The 16,315-nt window shown below is 38.4% G+C and overlaps 1 protein-coding gene across 1 annotated transcript in view; it reads left to right on the top strand.

Moving 5' to 3' along the window:
• LOC118269291 (uncharacterized) overlaps nucleotides 1-16,315 on the top strand; it is a gene marked incomplete at its 5' end in the record, with an annotated part of 72,832 nt that overhangs the window by 46,939 nt on the left and 9,578 nt on the right. Inside the window, 20 exons of the mRNA XM_050698229.1 lie at nucleotides 322-480; nucleotides 1,067-1,299; nucleotides 1,739-1,850; nucleotides 2,332-2,502; nucleotides 3,085-3,227; nucleotides 3,903-4,008; nucleotides 4,530-4,663; nucleotides 5,053-5,254; nucleotides 5,906-6,126; nucleotides 6,673-6,808; nucleotides 7,495-7,872; nucleotides 8,292-8,537; nucleotides 9,259-9,495; nucleotides 10,086-10,418; nucleotides 10,915-11,080; nucleotides 11,549-12,479; nucleotides 12,807-13,002; nucleotides 13,666-13,799; nucleotides 14,384-14,625; nucleotides 15,333-15,535. Coding sequence (XP_050554186.1) covers nucleotides 322-480; nucleotides 1,067-1,299; nucleotides 1,739-1,850; nucleotides 2,332-2,502; nucleotides 3,085-3,227; nucleotides 3,903-4,008; nucleotides 4,530-4,663; nucleotides 5,053-5,254; nucleotides 5,906-6,126; nucleotides 6,673-6,808; nucleotides 7,495-7,872; nucleotides 8,292-8,537; nucleotides 9,259-9,495; nucleotides 10,086-10,418; nucleotides 10,915-11,080; nucleotides 11,549-12,479; nucleotides 12,807-13,002; nucleotides 13,666-13,799; nucleotides 14,384-14,625; nucleotides 15,333-15,535 — 4,683 coding nt within the window. The remainder of the gene's footprint in view (nucleotides 1-321; nucleotides 481-1,066; nucleotides 1,300-1,738; nucleotides 1,851-2,331; nucleotides 2,503-3,084; nucleotides 3,228-3,902; nucleotides 4,009-4,529; nucleotides 4,664-5,052; nucleotides 5,255-5,905; nucleotides 6,127-6,672; nucleotides 6,809-7,494; nucleotides 7,873-8,291; nucleotides 8,538-9,258; nucleotides 9,496-10,085; nucleotides 10,419-10,914; nucleotides 11,081-11,548; nucleotides 12,480-12,806; nucleotides 13,003-13,665; nucleotides 13,800-14,383; nucleotides 14,626-15,332; nucleotides 15,536-16,315) is intronic.

Here is a 16,315-nt window from a genome sequence, read left to right as displayed (position 1 = left end):
GATACCCCATCCCCCATCCCCCATCAGCCATATCCCATTGCCCATGAGTCATCCCACATCCCTAATCACCAATTATCAAACCTCTAACCCCCAAGAGGCTGGCAACTCACTTGTAACTCCCGTGGTCTTGCGGGTGTCTATGCCGGGCGCTAATTCTTACCATAAGATGAACAGTCTGATCCACCATCTATCTCATAAAAGATTTCAAGCGAATAACGTTTTTAGAGTTATTCCAACATTCAAAGAACTGAAACCCTTACACTAATTGGAATACGACACAAAATCCCTTGCACAAAATTAAACTTTTAAATCTTTTTGCAGTTGGACGATCCGTTTGTTGAAACTTCAGGCAGTTTGAACCTAACATCAGCGTACTTAGAGGACTACTTCATAAAGATGCAGTTTAAGAAGGACTTCTCAGATGTTGAGAATGTGGTCGGAGGCGGTATACAGATACAACAGGGTGATCAGAATAATTATGTAAGTTATTTTTAAGTTAGTTTTTGGATCATTTGAAGATTTTATTGTTTTTACTCTTATTTAATGTGGTAGCTTTTATTTAGGACATTATTTCAAATCAGTTTTAAGAAATTTAAATCCTAATATATTTAGCTTATGAAAGGAATAATTTCAATGAGTAGCATTTTGCAATATGACACGAGAATATGCATTTATAACATAACAATAATAATTTTATGTTATGTGAAATGAGTGCGCAACCTTTGCGCAACGGTTGCGCAAAACATCCTACCAATAAATACACAACTTAACAAGAAAGCATTAGAGGTACGCGTCCACAGGCCCGCATCGTACGCATCGCACGCAACTTCTTCTCTTGTATAGAAACTCATACAACTGCGTCCACTGATCCGCATCGTACGGACCGCATTATCGGCAATGCCTACATGCGATGCGTACAGATGACGTAATACGGAATGCGTACGATGCGGACGCTTACCTTAAACCAGCAAAAGACATAAATTTGGTCATTTTTTACTTCTTAATATCAACTTGTACAACATATTTCCCATACTATTACTTTACCAACACATCCTCCCGCTCCCAGTTATTCGCGGACGTAGTATGGCGGCCGGCCCCCCACCGCCACATCAGGTTCAAGTCCCGCGGCGCGCTGGTCCCAGTACTGGCCCCGGCCGAACTATCTCTACTCTACAGCGAGGACGTGTCGCGGACTCTGTCGGTAGACTTCAGCAGTGAAGACTATTACTATTCTTTGAAGGCAGATCAGTCGCAAACTTCTGTTAGCGCTGCGTTGAGCAGTCCGCATAAGGGATTCAGGTGAGTTACGCCAGAATACTGAAATGCTACTCAATTTTAAGTTGTACTTAAATATCGTTCTGTCTCTGTCTTTTATAAAGAATTTGTTGTGACAGTGCTATTTCGGAGAGCGTCTTAAAATTGAGTGACGTTTGAGTATTTGACCATTAAGTCTTTAAAGTATTTTATAGGATTTAAACAACTAGATTGATTGAGTGGTTGCAAGTGCGACTACCAAACAAGGGGTCTTGGGTTCGATACCCGGGTCGGGCAAAGTATTACTGGATCTTTATTGGTTTTTCGAAAAATTCTCAGTAGTAGCACAGAGTCTGGAATTGTGCCCAGTATATGGCAATAATCTCACCCCCTATTACATGGGACTTATAACCGTCGTCAGCACATCGATTCTTTTGAATATGCAAATAGGTGATCTATATAATATTTTCTCACATTTTTGCAGGGCTATAAAAATTATAGGAGAGTTCGAAGAGGACGACATTCGAGGATCGTTTGTGACAGACACTACAGAGTATAGTATCAACGGGAAAGTATTGAACAGGAACCCTCTCGAAGTAAGTTCACCTATTTAAAAACTTATGAAATTTTACGGTAAAATTAATGCAAGCTTTAAATTTAAGCAAATGGATAGACTTAAAATGTAATTGGATAGACTTAAATAAATGTAAAATTTATTTATTAATAAAGGTTTACCAACAGCTTCTGTATACAAAATATTAAGTGAAGTAAATACATGTCAGTTTTGGTCTTTAGAGTCGCCAAAAAATATAATTACTCGTTAATTTCATGTTGATAAGACGATCATACAATATTATGATACCATCAATTTATTTATTTAATTCAAAAGTTACAACGACCAATTAAAGCAACTTACATACATAACTAAAACATAATTAAACAGGAAGCTTGAAGGCTTAGAGGGCTAATAGAATTTTGAGCTACCTACTGGTAAACATAATAATACCGACTTTGGGCTCATTAGATATTACCATTTCTCTAGACAATAAGTGTGTTTAACTATGATTTTGTCCACAGATGTCCCTAACCCTGGTCCCCAAAGGGCAGGGCGACAACATCAACATCCGCATGAAGTACGAGAGCACTCCCACCGTGTACACCCTATCCGCTCACTTCGCGGGGCCCGTGTCCGCCACGCTACATGCCAAGGCCGAACTGGAGGGGAACTTCACTGATATTAATGTTAAAGTGAGTAGTTTTAGGAGTGAACCGGGAGTATACTTCCTGTGCGAGTGGGATTACCAGAATAATTCCAGTCCTTAATCCTCAAATAACTAACTCCCCCCCCCCCCCTCTCAAAAAGCTGGCAATGCACTTGTGTTGCGAGCGTCAATGGGCGTCCATGGCATCGCCTATTAGTAAGCAATTTCAGCAGATCGAAGAATCCTCGTCTTCTCGTTTGTTGACTTATGCCATCAATGTGAGAATGGAACACCTACGTAATAATTACCTCTCTTTAAAATGTGGATTATAATGATAACAGATCGAATTAGTATCGAAATAGAAATATTATATCTATTGCAACTACCAGTGAATAAAATTAAACAAAGCACTTATAGAGAACACGGTTCACTTACAATGATCTTAAATGACTAATTATAACTAGGTATGCAAAGCTATGACAATAATCGAACGGTATTAGTAAATTTTACATTTTTAAAGTTACATTTAAGGATCGTAATACGTATCCATCTTTTATGTATCCCTGCTTGACTTCTCATTTATAATTAGAAGCATTTTAACACATAATACTAATTCCTCCCCCCACAGTTGGACATCCCGAAGTCGAAGTACAAGGACATATACTTCAAGTCGCGCGTGGACAACTACCCGGGGCTGCGCAAGGTACTCAGCGTGCAGGCCGCCACGCCGCTCAACAGGATACGATACGTCAAGGGAGATACTGATTTTATGTGAGTATTGCTATTCTTTTTGCCTAGATGAAAACATAATAAAATACATTTTTACCAAGTCTATTCTTCTTACGGGTGTTGTAAAAGACGACTCTTATAAATATATAGTCATCACATCACATCAACAGTCGCCACTACTGACCAAAGGCCTCTTTTCAGACGGAGCAAGTTTAAGCAAATCACCACGCTTGCTCAATGCGGGTTGGCAATTTCAAACTTGTAATTTTATTAGAATCAATTAGCCTAGGTTATGTCACGATATTTACTTTCATCGTTTGTCAATGGTGTCTGGATAATCTTAGAAAGTACATATAATTCGGTAAAAGTCATGCATGAGAAGCGAGTGTCTTAAACCTCCGAGGCTCCACGACATATACTGCGGAATGCAACTACTTAATCTCCAACCCGCCCACCATATGTGAAAATTATGGAATCCTCTTATATAGAGGAGCTATATTCTAGCAGTATCATGGGCTATTTAATAATAACAATTAATTAAATAATTAACTATTCATTACAAGCTTCCGACACCCAAGGACTCACCCAAGTCCGCCCATACTCTGTCCGTATACCAAATTTCAACAAGGTCCATTAAATAATTGCAACGTGATTAAACTTTCACATTTATAATATTAGTGTGAATACAGTTACTATATACATTCTATTCCATTACAGATTCGGTCCCAAAACTGGTTACTTGCTATGCAAGTACGAGCTGCCAGATATGAAGGGAGAGGGAGATCTGAAGTGGAGCTTCCTTCTCGGAGATCTGTTTATAAAGGTGAGTAGAACTTTTGATATATAGGGTGACTGGTAATTAGTGAACGATATTTAAACACGTGATTATACTTATGATTACAAACAACTTTCCCAAAGAATCTTTTTTGTATACTCATTAGTTTTATTTTTAAAACAATAACAAAACAACTAAATTTCGCGCTTACGCCCGCGTTATCGAAAGACTAGTAGGTATTTTAGAACTTTACGTGCGTAATCCATAATAGTGGGAGTTTATAATTACTCGATTTAACATGAATATTATTGGCATATGTTGTATTAGTTGGAATTTTGGTGTTATGTAACCTTCATGTCTCAGACAGAATGGGTTCCGGATGTTTGATTGATGATTTATTCTACGATTCTAATAAATAGTGAAAATTGGTATTTCTCACATAAGACAATTTTTCCATGTAACATATTGACACTCAACCAAATCTCGTTCATCGATAGAACTGGTAAATAAAACTGATAAAAGGCTAGGTAAGTCTCTACTCTATCTCACTCTCACTCTCCTCTCCCCAGGCGCTCGGCCACCAGCACGTGAAGGAGATAGAGAAGAGCGTGGACCTGGACATCCACTTCGGAAACAGCACCACTCCCGACATGATGATGAAGACGGACGCCGGCTTCCGGATGGACCTCGATCATGTTTGGGTGTAAGTATACGTTTATTTATTAATTATTTTATGTAGGTACCTAAGTTCGGGAAATTATACTGGCGGAATTCAAACCTGAATTTTAATTATATATGTATTTTTGGAATTTAAAAGTAATGCCCAATTACCCCCTTCCCAATCTTCCCAATCCCCGATTCCCCAACAACCCATAAATTCCTAACCCCCAAAAGGCCGGTAACGCACTAGTCACGTATCATCACGTATCATCGGTCGCGTAACCCCAAAACAGACAAATGTATAGAAAAACAATTGTCCATCAGTACGACCGACGATATGTCAGAAATGAACCGACCCTCAATCAAAAACGTCTATGAGAGATTTTTCTTTATTAAAACATAATTAACCATCACTAATTTTCTTTCCACCAGTATCGGCGCGAACACCACATTCGGCCTGATCCCGAACAAACAAATCAACCTGATCATAAACGCGATCCTGCCCAAACCGAACGTGGATGTACACACGCTGTACATAGACCTGGACGCCGGCTCCGATGATAGACCGCTGAAGACACTAGAAGCGGAGTACAGGACTGACGTCACCAAGATTGTTACTGGGGTCAAGGGAGATGTAAGTGTTGCTTGTTTTGTTTATTTTATTGTTAGGCTTACGCCTGAATACTGAAACGTTACTCAATTTTACGTTGTACTTAAATATCGTTCTATCTCTCTTTTGTCTAAAGAATTTGTAGTGACAGAACTATTATTTTGTTGTAACTTTCGTGAGACATAGTAAATTAATTATTATGTTATCGGCTTACTTACGTAATTGTTTGACGGGTAACATATTCATGAGCAGCACTCTAGCATGGCTTGAAAGTAGTCGAGTTCCTCGTCAAACAGTTACGTGAATAAGCCGGTAACATAATAATTGATGGAACTATTATTGAGATCGTCTTAACGTTGAGTGACGTTTGAGTATTTCACCATTATACTCTTAGTTCTTGGATTATATTCATGTGCTTTGTAGATCAGTTAATTAGATCATCAACACGATATTATCTTACCTCATGTTTTTTGCGAGGGGGGGGGGCAATAATTGCAATTCAACTTTGTTTTTACTCTTTGTTTGATCCGTAAATTGTGGTTTCGGGTCTGGCTGTCATGTGTATGTGAAATTGTATATTTCTTAACGCACCCACGATACAGGAGAAAATCTTTATACTGGGCAGTGTTATTTTTAAAAGGAAAAAAAAAACTTAACTTATCTTCTTTATTCCAGCTACTCTATTTACCAGAGAGTTTCGACACAAACTCCACGATAACTTGGACCTCAACAACTGGGTACAAACACATAGACAATATAGTGAAATATAAGTGGGACGTCAATGGATCCAACCATGTTGATTACACTCTAACCTCGCCCATGTTTGACGGTAAACCCACGCTGAAGCTCAAAGGGTCTTATCAGAAGGATCTAGTGCATACCTATCATATTGTTAAGTAAGTCGATATTTGTTTATTACTTTTTCATCGCTGTAAAACGGGGTTAATAAAAATCGATGAGCGAATAATAAATATAAATGGGGTAAATAAATGTTAGGAAAATATTATTCTAACATCTATTTACCATCTATAAAGTTTCACCCTGTTTTACCATATTTCATAAATTTATTTTGATATTGTAACTCTTTCGTGAGATGTAATAAATTAAGTATGCACATATTATTTCATGGCTTACTCCCGTACGAAACTGTTTGACGAGGTAATCCGACTCTCGTCGTTTAGTTAATATGAGCCCCCAGCGTGGTTTGAAACTAATCGAATTACCTCGTCAAACAGTTGCGTGAGCAAACCGTAAAATATAATTTATATCATAAAAAGATAGAGAGAGTTTATTTGCATATATAATAAGTACGATTGTATTATTTAAAATTATTGATGACATTTTCTAACACATATACTTACTTATATTGTTTTAATTCGGGACAAAACATTGTTTTGTTACTCTGTTATAATATATAGTAACTTATTTTTCTTTTTTCTTAGGGGAGACATGCACCACCCAGGCGACAGTCAGATCGGCGAGATAGATCTGCGGTACGGCGGGGTCAAACATACAGACGGACACTTCAACTTTACCACTCCGTTCAAACGGCTGCCCTGGCTCAAGTCTATATTCGATGTAAGTGGTTTTTACACTAGTCAAGTTAATATGTAATTGCATATTGGTAAGATCGGGTTTTTTTTATCGTAGTGGGGTAACTTTGACCCAAATTCTGTAACTAATAGGAATCCAGAATAAAGCGCACATTTATTTTTCGTAGGTCTAAACGTTTTTCATTCTTTTGGGGGTACCCTAAGGTCAAAGGTAATCGATCTTACGGTTGTTAAATAACATAATTTAATGAAATATTGAAGAAAATCTAATCATGTACTACTATAGTCCTAGAACTAGACCGACCGATTTTTGAACACCCTAATAAAACACCCAAAACATTATTTTAGTATCGAAAACTATAATAAAACAACTTATAGTGGTAAAAATTGTGATAACTTTTTCACATAATAAGCTGCTACACTGCGTTAAAGACAACTATGCCTACCTTTTCTAATAACCACTAGCAAACCCGGCGAACTCCGTTTCGCTACCAATGATTTTCTCTTATTTCCTGCTTATTTGTTCCGAATTTTCTTTGCTATAAACCTCACGGAGCCCTAGACCTTTCCAACGAATGCAAAACCGTGGAAATCGGTTCGTGCGTTCTGGAGTTATAGCGTCAGGAAGGAAAACCCGGCTTATTTTTACATTATAGAAGATAAGTAAATACATTAATATAATAACTATATTTTAATAAATAATTTCAACAGATAAACAACTTAGAAGAATCATCAGATAACAAAGTGAACCTATTCTGGCCGAACAAAACAGCGTCAGTGAACACGACACACCGCTACCATAAGAGAAACAAGGGCTTCACACAAAACGGAGAAATATCACTTTCAGTTCCATTGAGCCGTCAACACATAGTCAACACTGAATACTACTACATACAAGACGATAAGACCAGCAATGGAAACGCTACAATTGATTTTGATCACGACCGCTTCGTCAAAGGCTCCTTCGATCAGATTCTCAGTAAGAGTGAAAGGAATTTAGACCTTGCTACTATGAATATAGAGGTGGAAAATGTTCATACGCCTGTTGGGATTAAGTATATACATGAGTATGATAATACGGGGAATATTGTGAGTATTTTTCTTTTGTCTTTTTCTAATAAGGTGTAGTAGAAAAGGACAGTCCTATTTTACAAATATGTTGATCTTTGGTGATCTAGTGGTCGCAAATTAGAAAAAGATATTACGGGTTCGATACCTGATCTTGATAAAAATATGTTCTATTTATTTCTAAATTCCCTAAAGGTTCAAAAATTCTCTAAAGGTTGGAAATAAACTCTTGAAAAAAGAAACATAACGGTTGAATTGAGAACCTCCTCCTTTTCGGGAAGTCGGTTAAAGAGGGCACCATTTATCGTCAAGTTCTTAATTAACACTTAACCAAAAAAAATCCTTTAATCATCAGCTTCTTGACTATCCTCTACAGCTAGACATCTGCTTCTATAATTAATTAATTCCTATACCAATAATAAAAACCTTTTTATCCACAGGATGTAAAACAAGCAACAGTATTCCACTTACACAACGCAACGAAATTCAACGTCACCGGTAAACTCGACATCTACACCTACGACATCGGTAAAGATCTCAAACTGACTGCTATACACGGCAATCGAACCTGGACCTTTGACAATAAGTACGAGGCAGTCGACAAGGAGCTGAAACAAGGATCAAAGATCAAATGGGCCGAAGATGTTTGGTTTAACTACGATCTACATGTTACTAATATGACTACGGTAAGTTAACATTTTTTATGCCTTAACTTATTTTAAAATGGCTGCATAATTGATGCAATAGTGCAGCGAGTACCTAGCAAAAATTCCCGCACCCAACAATTCTTTGTGTGATCCAAAAACTATAATTTTGGGTCTGAGTGTGATGTCTTTATGATTCCTTTAAGAAATACTACCATTAATATACACACTACATATTTATTTATTAAATAATTGGGGAAGAGCCATGCTTCGGCAGGAACAGACCGGCTCGACGTACCACGGCCTCACAGAAAACCAACGTGAAACAACGCTTGCGTTGTGTTTCGTTGTGTCAGCGAGGTTACCGGAAGCCCAAAAATCCCCTTCTCAATCTTCCCAATCCCCGATTCCCCAATAACCCCTAAATTCCTAACCCCCAAAAGGCTGGCGACGCACTTGTAACGCCTCTGGTGTTTCAAGTGTCCATGAGCGGCAAGGGGGGTAAGAGTAGTTAGATATTAAATATGTACATTTAATATCTAACTACTCTTACCCCCTTTGATGATTTAAAAGACATATGCCCGAATACTCAAACGCTACTCAATTTTAAGACGCTCTCAAATGTAGTTCTGTCACTGCAAATTCTTTAAAAAATGACAGAGATAGCACGATATTTAAGTACAACTTAAAATTGAGTAGCGTTTGAGTATTCGGGCGATAAACCCCGTACAAAATCAACCCTAATCACTTAATCTTTCCACAGGACGAAACCGAATCCCAACAACTAGTAATGAACGTATGGTATCCACTGCGTACATTTAATTTGGTAGCATTATACAACTTACAAGACACATTACTCGATGGTTCGGCGAAGTTACACTGGAATGTCAAGGAGGAGAATAAGACGGCCGAGTTGAGAGGTCGCTGGGAGAACCCTCCCGTACCTGAGGGGAATCTACATCATGTTGATTTGTCGCTTGCCCATCCATCGTTTAGAAAGGTATGTTGTGTTTTTGGTGACGTTTTTTGGGGGATAATTTGATTGCTGTGTCCGGTATATGGCAATAGGCTTACTTATTATTATTATTACATGTTGCTATATAGCAATAGGCTTAATCATTATTACAAGGGACTTATAAAATAACTGGTGAAAAGGGAGTGTATGTTATGTTATATGTGTCCATTACTTACGGGGATAAAAAGATCCTTGAAGAAATGGATTGTTTTTGTTTTATCTGAGAAAGGTGTCTCGGGTTCGATTCCTGGATCGAAAAAAAGATAAACTTTCCTTTTTTATTTTCATCATCTATATAGGATGTCGGAAATTTCGTTTTGTTGACACCCTGTATTTCATTAAATTCAAAATACCTGCCCAAGATTTACTTCCTTGTAAAGATACCACAAATACACAGAACCAACAAATCAAATGACGAACTCACATTTCATTAAAACTGAACGCCGTGGTGGTCACCGATGATCGACGTTAGCGGAGGATTTGCCTTCAACAGTTTTCTATTGGCAGTCTAAGACTTAAAATAAAATATACCTATCAACATTACAAAAACTAATTAACTTTCCCTCTTTCCACAGGACGTAACCCTAAAAGGCCAATACCTATCAACACCATCAGTGATGTCAAACGTCTCTCTAGAACTACAATACTCCGATTATGAGAACGAATACCTTCAACTAAACTCCATATTAACGGACAACTCAAATGGCCCAGTGAGGGACTACAAATTCGCACTCATTTGCAAACATCCGTCTACCAATTTGGACTTAGATATGAAGTCTGATATCAATATAAGGAGTCGCTGGTACTATTTCAATAACTTCTATAGGTTCCAGAAGTCTCTTTTCTATCAGAAATTGAGACAGAATATGTTTTTGATCGATACTGCTAATAGTGCTGTGCATTGGGAGGTGAGTGTTTGTTATTCTGTTTTGTGACTTGTGTTTTTTGGAATAAAGTTTAAAATCGTATAGTAGTACATACACTGTAAACTCAACAATTTTACTGTGTTTTAAAATTGAATTTGCCTTAATTGTCATTTACTTTAGGTGTAAAGAATCGAAATATACGATTTACGAGCACAGCTCGACTAATTTCAAGTCACATAAGAACTCATATTTCTGAGCAACATGCACTTGAAACTGGTTTTTTAGATCTTTCCTCCAATAAATAATTCACGTGTTCGGCATTAAGTTATAATAGATCCCCTAAATCGCTTGTGCTGCCATCTACCTCTTTCAATTGTCTCCTACATTTATGTCATTATGTATTTTAAGTTAGCATTTCTGTATTCTTAGATTCTTCTTAGATTGTATTCTTCTGTACTTATTTTAAATAGCATTACTGTATTCTTACATATAAATGTCATGTGAATATTAATACATAAATTAATAAATTAATTTGTAGCGTGCAAACGAGACGTACTTCTACAAAGTGAACGGTACATGGGAGCTGGTGTACCCGGACTACACACTGAAGACGTTCGTCAGTCGCTCAACGGGCAACGACACCGGCACCGCGACACTGTCTATGAAGAATAAGTCGTTTGTCGCGCATTATAATAGTACTGATGGTAAGTTTCTATTACTTTTTAAACTTTAGGTACTGCCTCCTTGGGCAATTGGTCGGAAATGTGAGTGCCGAGTAAGAGGTCTCAGATTTGTTACTAGGGTCTGGATTATTGTAGACTACGTTGCGGTTTTACATACTTGATGATAACAGTTTAAAAAAAATCCATCCCGGCCGTATTGAGAACCTCCTCCTTTTTGGAAAGTCGGTTAAAAACTAATAATCACTAGTAGCATAGAGCTTCAAATTGTGCCCGGTGTATGGCATTTGGCTCACCCTTATTAGATAGGATTTGTAGGTACCATACCTGGTTGAAAAGTGAGTGTAACACCAAAAAGGTCCACCTCTGACTAACTCTTCGGTGAATAAAAGCCTTGATGCCACGTTCATATTACGTAAACACTCCCCTTTCTGTAACAAATGTCCTATTTTTTTTTTTGTACAAAATTAATTCCGTTCCAATTTCTTCCAGACATCTCCTACCACATGGTAGGCCAGATCGTCGACACTAGGTACGCGAAATTCGACTCGTGGCGCAACTTCGATGACGTCATTACTGTCGACCTAGCCTCCTACATCCGCCTCAACCACTCCCGACTGTTAACGAGCTCAATAAAATGGCGACCGCAGATTTTCACCGAAGTAAAATCCCAAGCCGTTTCCACTCTCAAACTCTTGTACAGCCAAGTTAATGATACGCTCATAATCATGAAGGAGATGCCGATGGAAGCCCATCTTGCCCTTAAGAACATTTGGACGGACGCCAAACCGAGGATCCGAGACTTTTTGGACGACCTAAATGACCTTCACGTTATAAAGGACGATTTGGATGAATTCGAGCGGTTTTTGAACCAATCTTATAGCCAAAATGATTTCTATGTTAAAGACATTGTGGAGTTTACTTATTATGTGCTAGATGAGATGGCTATAAGGAATCATTTGGAGAGTTTGCCAGGCATTGTGAACGATATGTGGGGAATGATGGGCAACACAAGTCAATCTATTAAGCAGAGTTTGACGTATATAGTAGACTCGATCAAGAAAGCGTATGCGAACTTCTTAGAGTCAGTAAACAAGGTTTTGGAAGCTGATTTCATGGAGTTAGTCTCTGATAGATTGGAAGCTATGATCCTGCAGTACGATAACTTCATAAGGGATCTACATATGAAGTTTTTGGAGTACTGGGAGGAAACCTGGGTGAATGCGACTAATAGGCTTTCGAAGTACTGGCATGAAGTTCTGAAGTCGATTGAGCCTTTGTTCTTCAAAGTGTTGCATTATAGTGAGTCTTTTGTGTTCGCTGTCGGTAAGAATGTCATGGATTTCTTCTACAACAGGACTCAGGAGTTGACTGATTCGCCTTATTTCAATTATGTGTCGACTTTCGGACATGAGATGGATCGGTAAGTTACTTTTTTAATCTTTATATGAAATCTATATTCATAGAGTGACTATATGTATAGAGAAAAAGAAAATATTTTTTAATCATTGATCTTGAGAACCCAAATGCTTAAACCAGGTTCGATTCCAGAGTAAAGCAAAGTTATGGTATTAAATTCTCGTAATAATTTAAAATTAAAAGTCCAAAAAACTGTATAAAGTTGTTTCTCAAAAGTTTTGTGAAAATTTCAGTGACAAAACCGTCTTGTCCATCCATTTCTTTTCAACATTTTTTCACGACCCATTGCAAACTCAACCATACCCTCTAAACAATAACTCTCATTTTCCAGCATCTACAAGGACCTAATGAACAACGACTTGATAACGAACATAAAGAAATATAGCAAGAAACTATTCAACTTCGTGTGGACTAAGATAGAGAAGTACATTCCATTCAAAGATGAGTTCACACAGCTGTATGCGGAGTTCAGGAACGCTTGGGAGAACTTCTTGAAGACCAAACAGGTCGTCTACGTTAGAGAGAAGGTGGGATTTTGTACTTTATTTTGTTTGGGATTGGGTTGGAAGTTGATTGATTGATTGTTTGGGGCTTATGATTGTTTTGTGTTGTTTGTGAGTTATGAAAGAATGAAAGATTTGACTCCCTAGTTGCTTGAATGGTCGTCTACGTTAGGGAGAAGGCAGGATTTTGCACTCTATTTTGTTAGTGAGTAGGTTGGAAGTTGATTGATTGATTAATTGGTACTTATGCTTGTCTTTCCGAATTATAAATACAAAAATTTTTGACTACCTAGTTGCTTGAATGCAAGTACATCTACCAAGTAAAACGATCAAAGTCAACGTCAAAAGTATTTATTTCAAACAGACCAGGAAGGCACTTTTGAACGTCAAAGTAAATATTGTCGGTCTCGGATTCGATTTCTGGGTTTGCCAATACTATATTAGACTTTCCTTTTTTCAAAATTTTATAATTCCTCAGTGGAAAATGGAGTTAAGAATTGAGCCCATATTGCAATAGGCTGGCCCTCTGCTACATAAGATTTCAAAAATTCACGTCCGTCCGTCCGTTATGTCACAGATTCCGTTACTTTTTGATTTCATGTTACAATTAAGGCAAACAATATTTTTATTCAGCTTGTAATAAACTGAAACGCAAATACATAATTATGTGCTATCTCTTTCCTACAGTACCAAGAAGCGTACGTACGTCTGAAGTGGTGGTACGACTACTTCCTGATCGGCGAGGCGCTGGAGACCGTCGGGGAGATTCTGTACGCCAAGCTCACTGACATGTCCAAGACTGCGCTGCAGTATGAAGAACTGTAAGTTTACTTTTATTGTGATTGTTACCTAATAGTTTTTGACTGTACGGTTGGGCCAGTGGTTTCCGTGCAACGTGTAGCGAGTGCACGGTACAACTCTTTGTTTGATCCATAAATTGTTGTTTCGGGTCTAGGAGTCATGTGCAATGTTTATATAAAAAAATAACGAAGATTCGAAAGATCTAAGGAGATGAACTTTATATGGAAAGTTTTCTGTCCTGATTTTTGACACATTATTATACCCCTTTGATCGTTTAATTGAACGAAGATGTTTTCGCGTTTCATTAGGTCTTAGAATCTGCTTAAGAGTTTAGTCCTAATTTCTTAAACTCTTTCAGTTTTGATGAATTTCTATACTATTTCTATTTATATTTTTAAACAAAAATCATTTAAATTTGAACACTTCATTAATCAAGTAATCGCAACAGCGACGTCGACTTTCCATACAAAATATATCGGTAACATGACTTTCCATACAAAATGTCAGTGCGCTAACACCAACTTAATCAGATATTGTGAATATACCAATTCATAACTTGTAAGAAATTAAACACCCATTTTATCATCACACCTACCTCTTTCAGACATCGCACACCAAAAACGAACTTCATATTCGATCCCCGCGTCGGTGCCATTCTCTTAGAACAGAAGCTACCGATGTCATGGCACGCGTTCAACCGCACGCCGGACTTCACTGAGATATCGGAGTACCGCGCCGTGAAGGACTTCATGGACGAGTGGCTCAACACCAACAAGAGTATCTGGTCCTTCTACTACGACATCAGGCCTTATATGGACTTCGATAACTTGATGCCGCCTTTTGCTGGTGAGTAGTTTTAGTGATCCCAGTACCCTTAGCACGCCAAAGAGCCATCAAACCACCACAGATGGAGTCCGGTAGGGCTTGATGGGCTGATACCTAATCCGGAGCTGCGAACCACCTAGCGGGCTTACCAGGGCTTCGGCTCAAAAAAAGGAGAAGAAACGGGGTAGTTTTTGGTCAGTAAGAGTCTGACACCCCTCGCCCATTGGATGACTTTCCCAAAAAAAAAAAAAAAAAAAGGGTTATGTTCGAAACGAGAGCGCGTTTGACGCTCTGATTAGCCGGCTCGAATGGCCCATCCAATAAGAGCGCCTAACGCACTCTCGTTTCGAAATCATTGAACGTAAAACAAACTCGTAATAAGGGTACAGTTAAATCGTCAAATGTGGGGTTTTGGGTTTGTTTCCTGACTCGGGGAAAAGGTGTATACCATATCGTGGTTTTCTCTTGATGATGATAATATCTTGAAGTTTAGAATTATGTATGTATGGAATATGATACAAATAGGCTAGTTTCCTACTAGTCAAAATCAATAATGTTTTCGTCAAAAACGATATTTTCCATGAATTTTCTATGAAATAATGCGTTATGACGTTATTAGTTTTTCATGTCAAATAGCAGACATGTTATTTTTTGCTTTTTAATTTTCACCTTTTTTTTTAGTTTTTAGTTTTTGAAGTCAGTTTTTTTATTCTAAATACCCTTCCCAGGAATGGCAATGATGACGGGCCAAGGTACGCTAGTAACATTCGACAAGCGCGTGTTCACGATATCGGAGGCGGGCACGTTCCTGTTGACCCGCGACTACCGGCAGGACAACTTCACCGTGCTCATGGAGAGCAACGAGCAGGGACGGTACAACCTCGTACTGCTCACCAGGAGGAGTCTCATACATATCGACTTGTATAAGGAGGTGAGTGGGTGTTTATTTTTATATATCGCGACTACCGGCAGGACAACTTCACCGTGCTCATGGAGAGCAACGAGCAGGGACGGTACAACCTCGTGCTGCTGACGAGGAGGAGTCTCATACATATCGACTTGTATAAGGAGGTGAGTGGGTGTTTATTTTTATATATCGCGACTACCGGCAGGACAACTTCACCGTGCTCATGGAGAGCAACGAGCAGGGACGGTACAACCTCGTGCTGCTGACGAGGAGGAGTCTCATACATATCGACTTGTATAAGGAGGTGAGTGGGTGTTTATTTTTATATATCGCGACTACCGGCAGGACAACTTCACCGTGCTCATGGAGAGCAACGAGCAGGGACGGTACAACCTCGTGCTGCTGACCAGGAGGAGTCTCATACATATCGATTTGTATAAGGAGGTGAGGAGTTTCTGAAGTCAAAGTCAAAGCATTTATTTCAATTAATTCTAAATAAGGCACTTTTGAAACGTCAAATTGAATTGTCCGTCAGTCTGTCTGTCAGTGAAGCTAGGTGCTCGTTCCAAAGTGTAGCTTCGAATGGAGAAGAACGAGCAAGAAACTCCATCGTTACTCTTTTAAGAAAAAAGTTTTGATTTATTTATGGTCGAAAACATGACCTAGTGATGATTTGATATAGCCTTAATACAACTACGATAACTTTATTTTTATGGAATAAGCCGGTAAATGAGCTTACGGATCACCTGATGGTAAGCAATCGCTGCCGCCCTTGGACACTTGAAACACCAGAGGCGTTACAAG

This window comes from Spodoptera frugiperda, chromosome 14 (assembly GCF_023101765.2).
Source record: "Spodoptera frugiperda isolate SF20-4 chromosome 14, AGI-APGP_CSIRO_Sfru_2.0, whole genome shotgun sequence".
NCBI lineage: Eukaryota > Metazoa > Arthropoda > Insecta > Lepidoptera > Noctuidae > Spodoptera > Spodoptera frugiperda.
The sequence above is the reverse complement of the archived record's forward strand: the minus strand, read 5'-3'. Positions and strand labels throughout refer to the sequence as shown.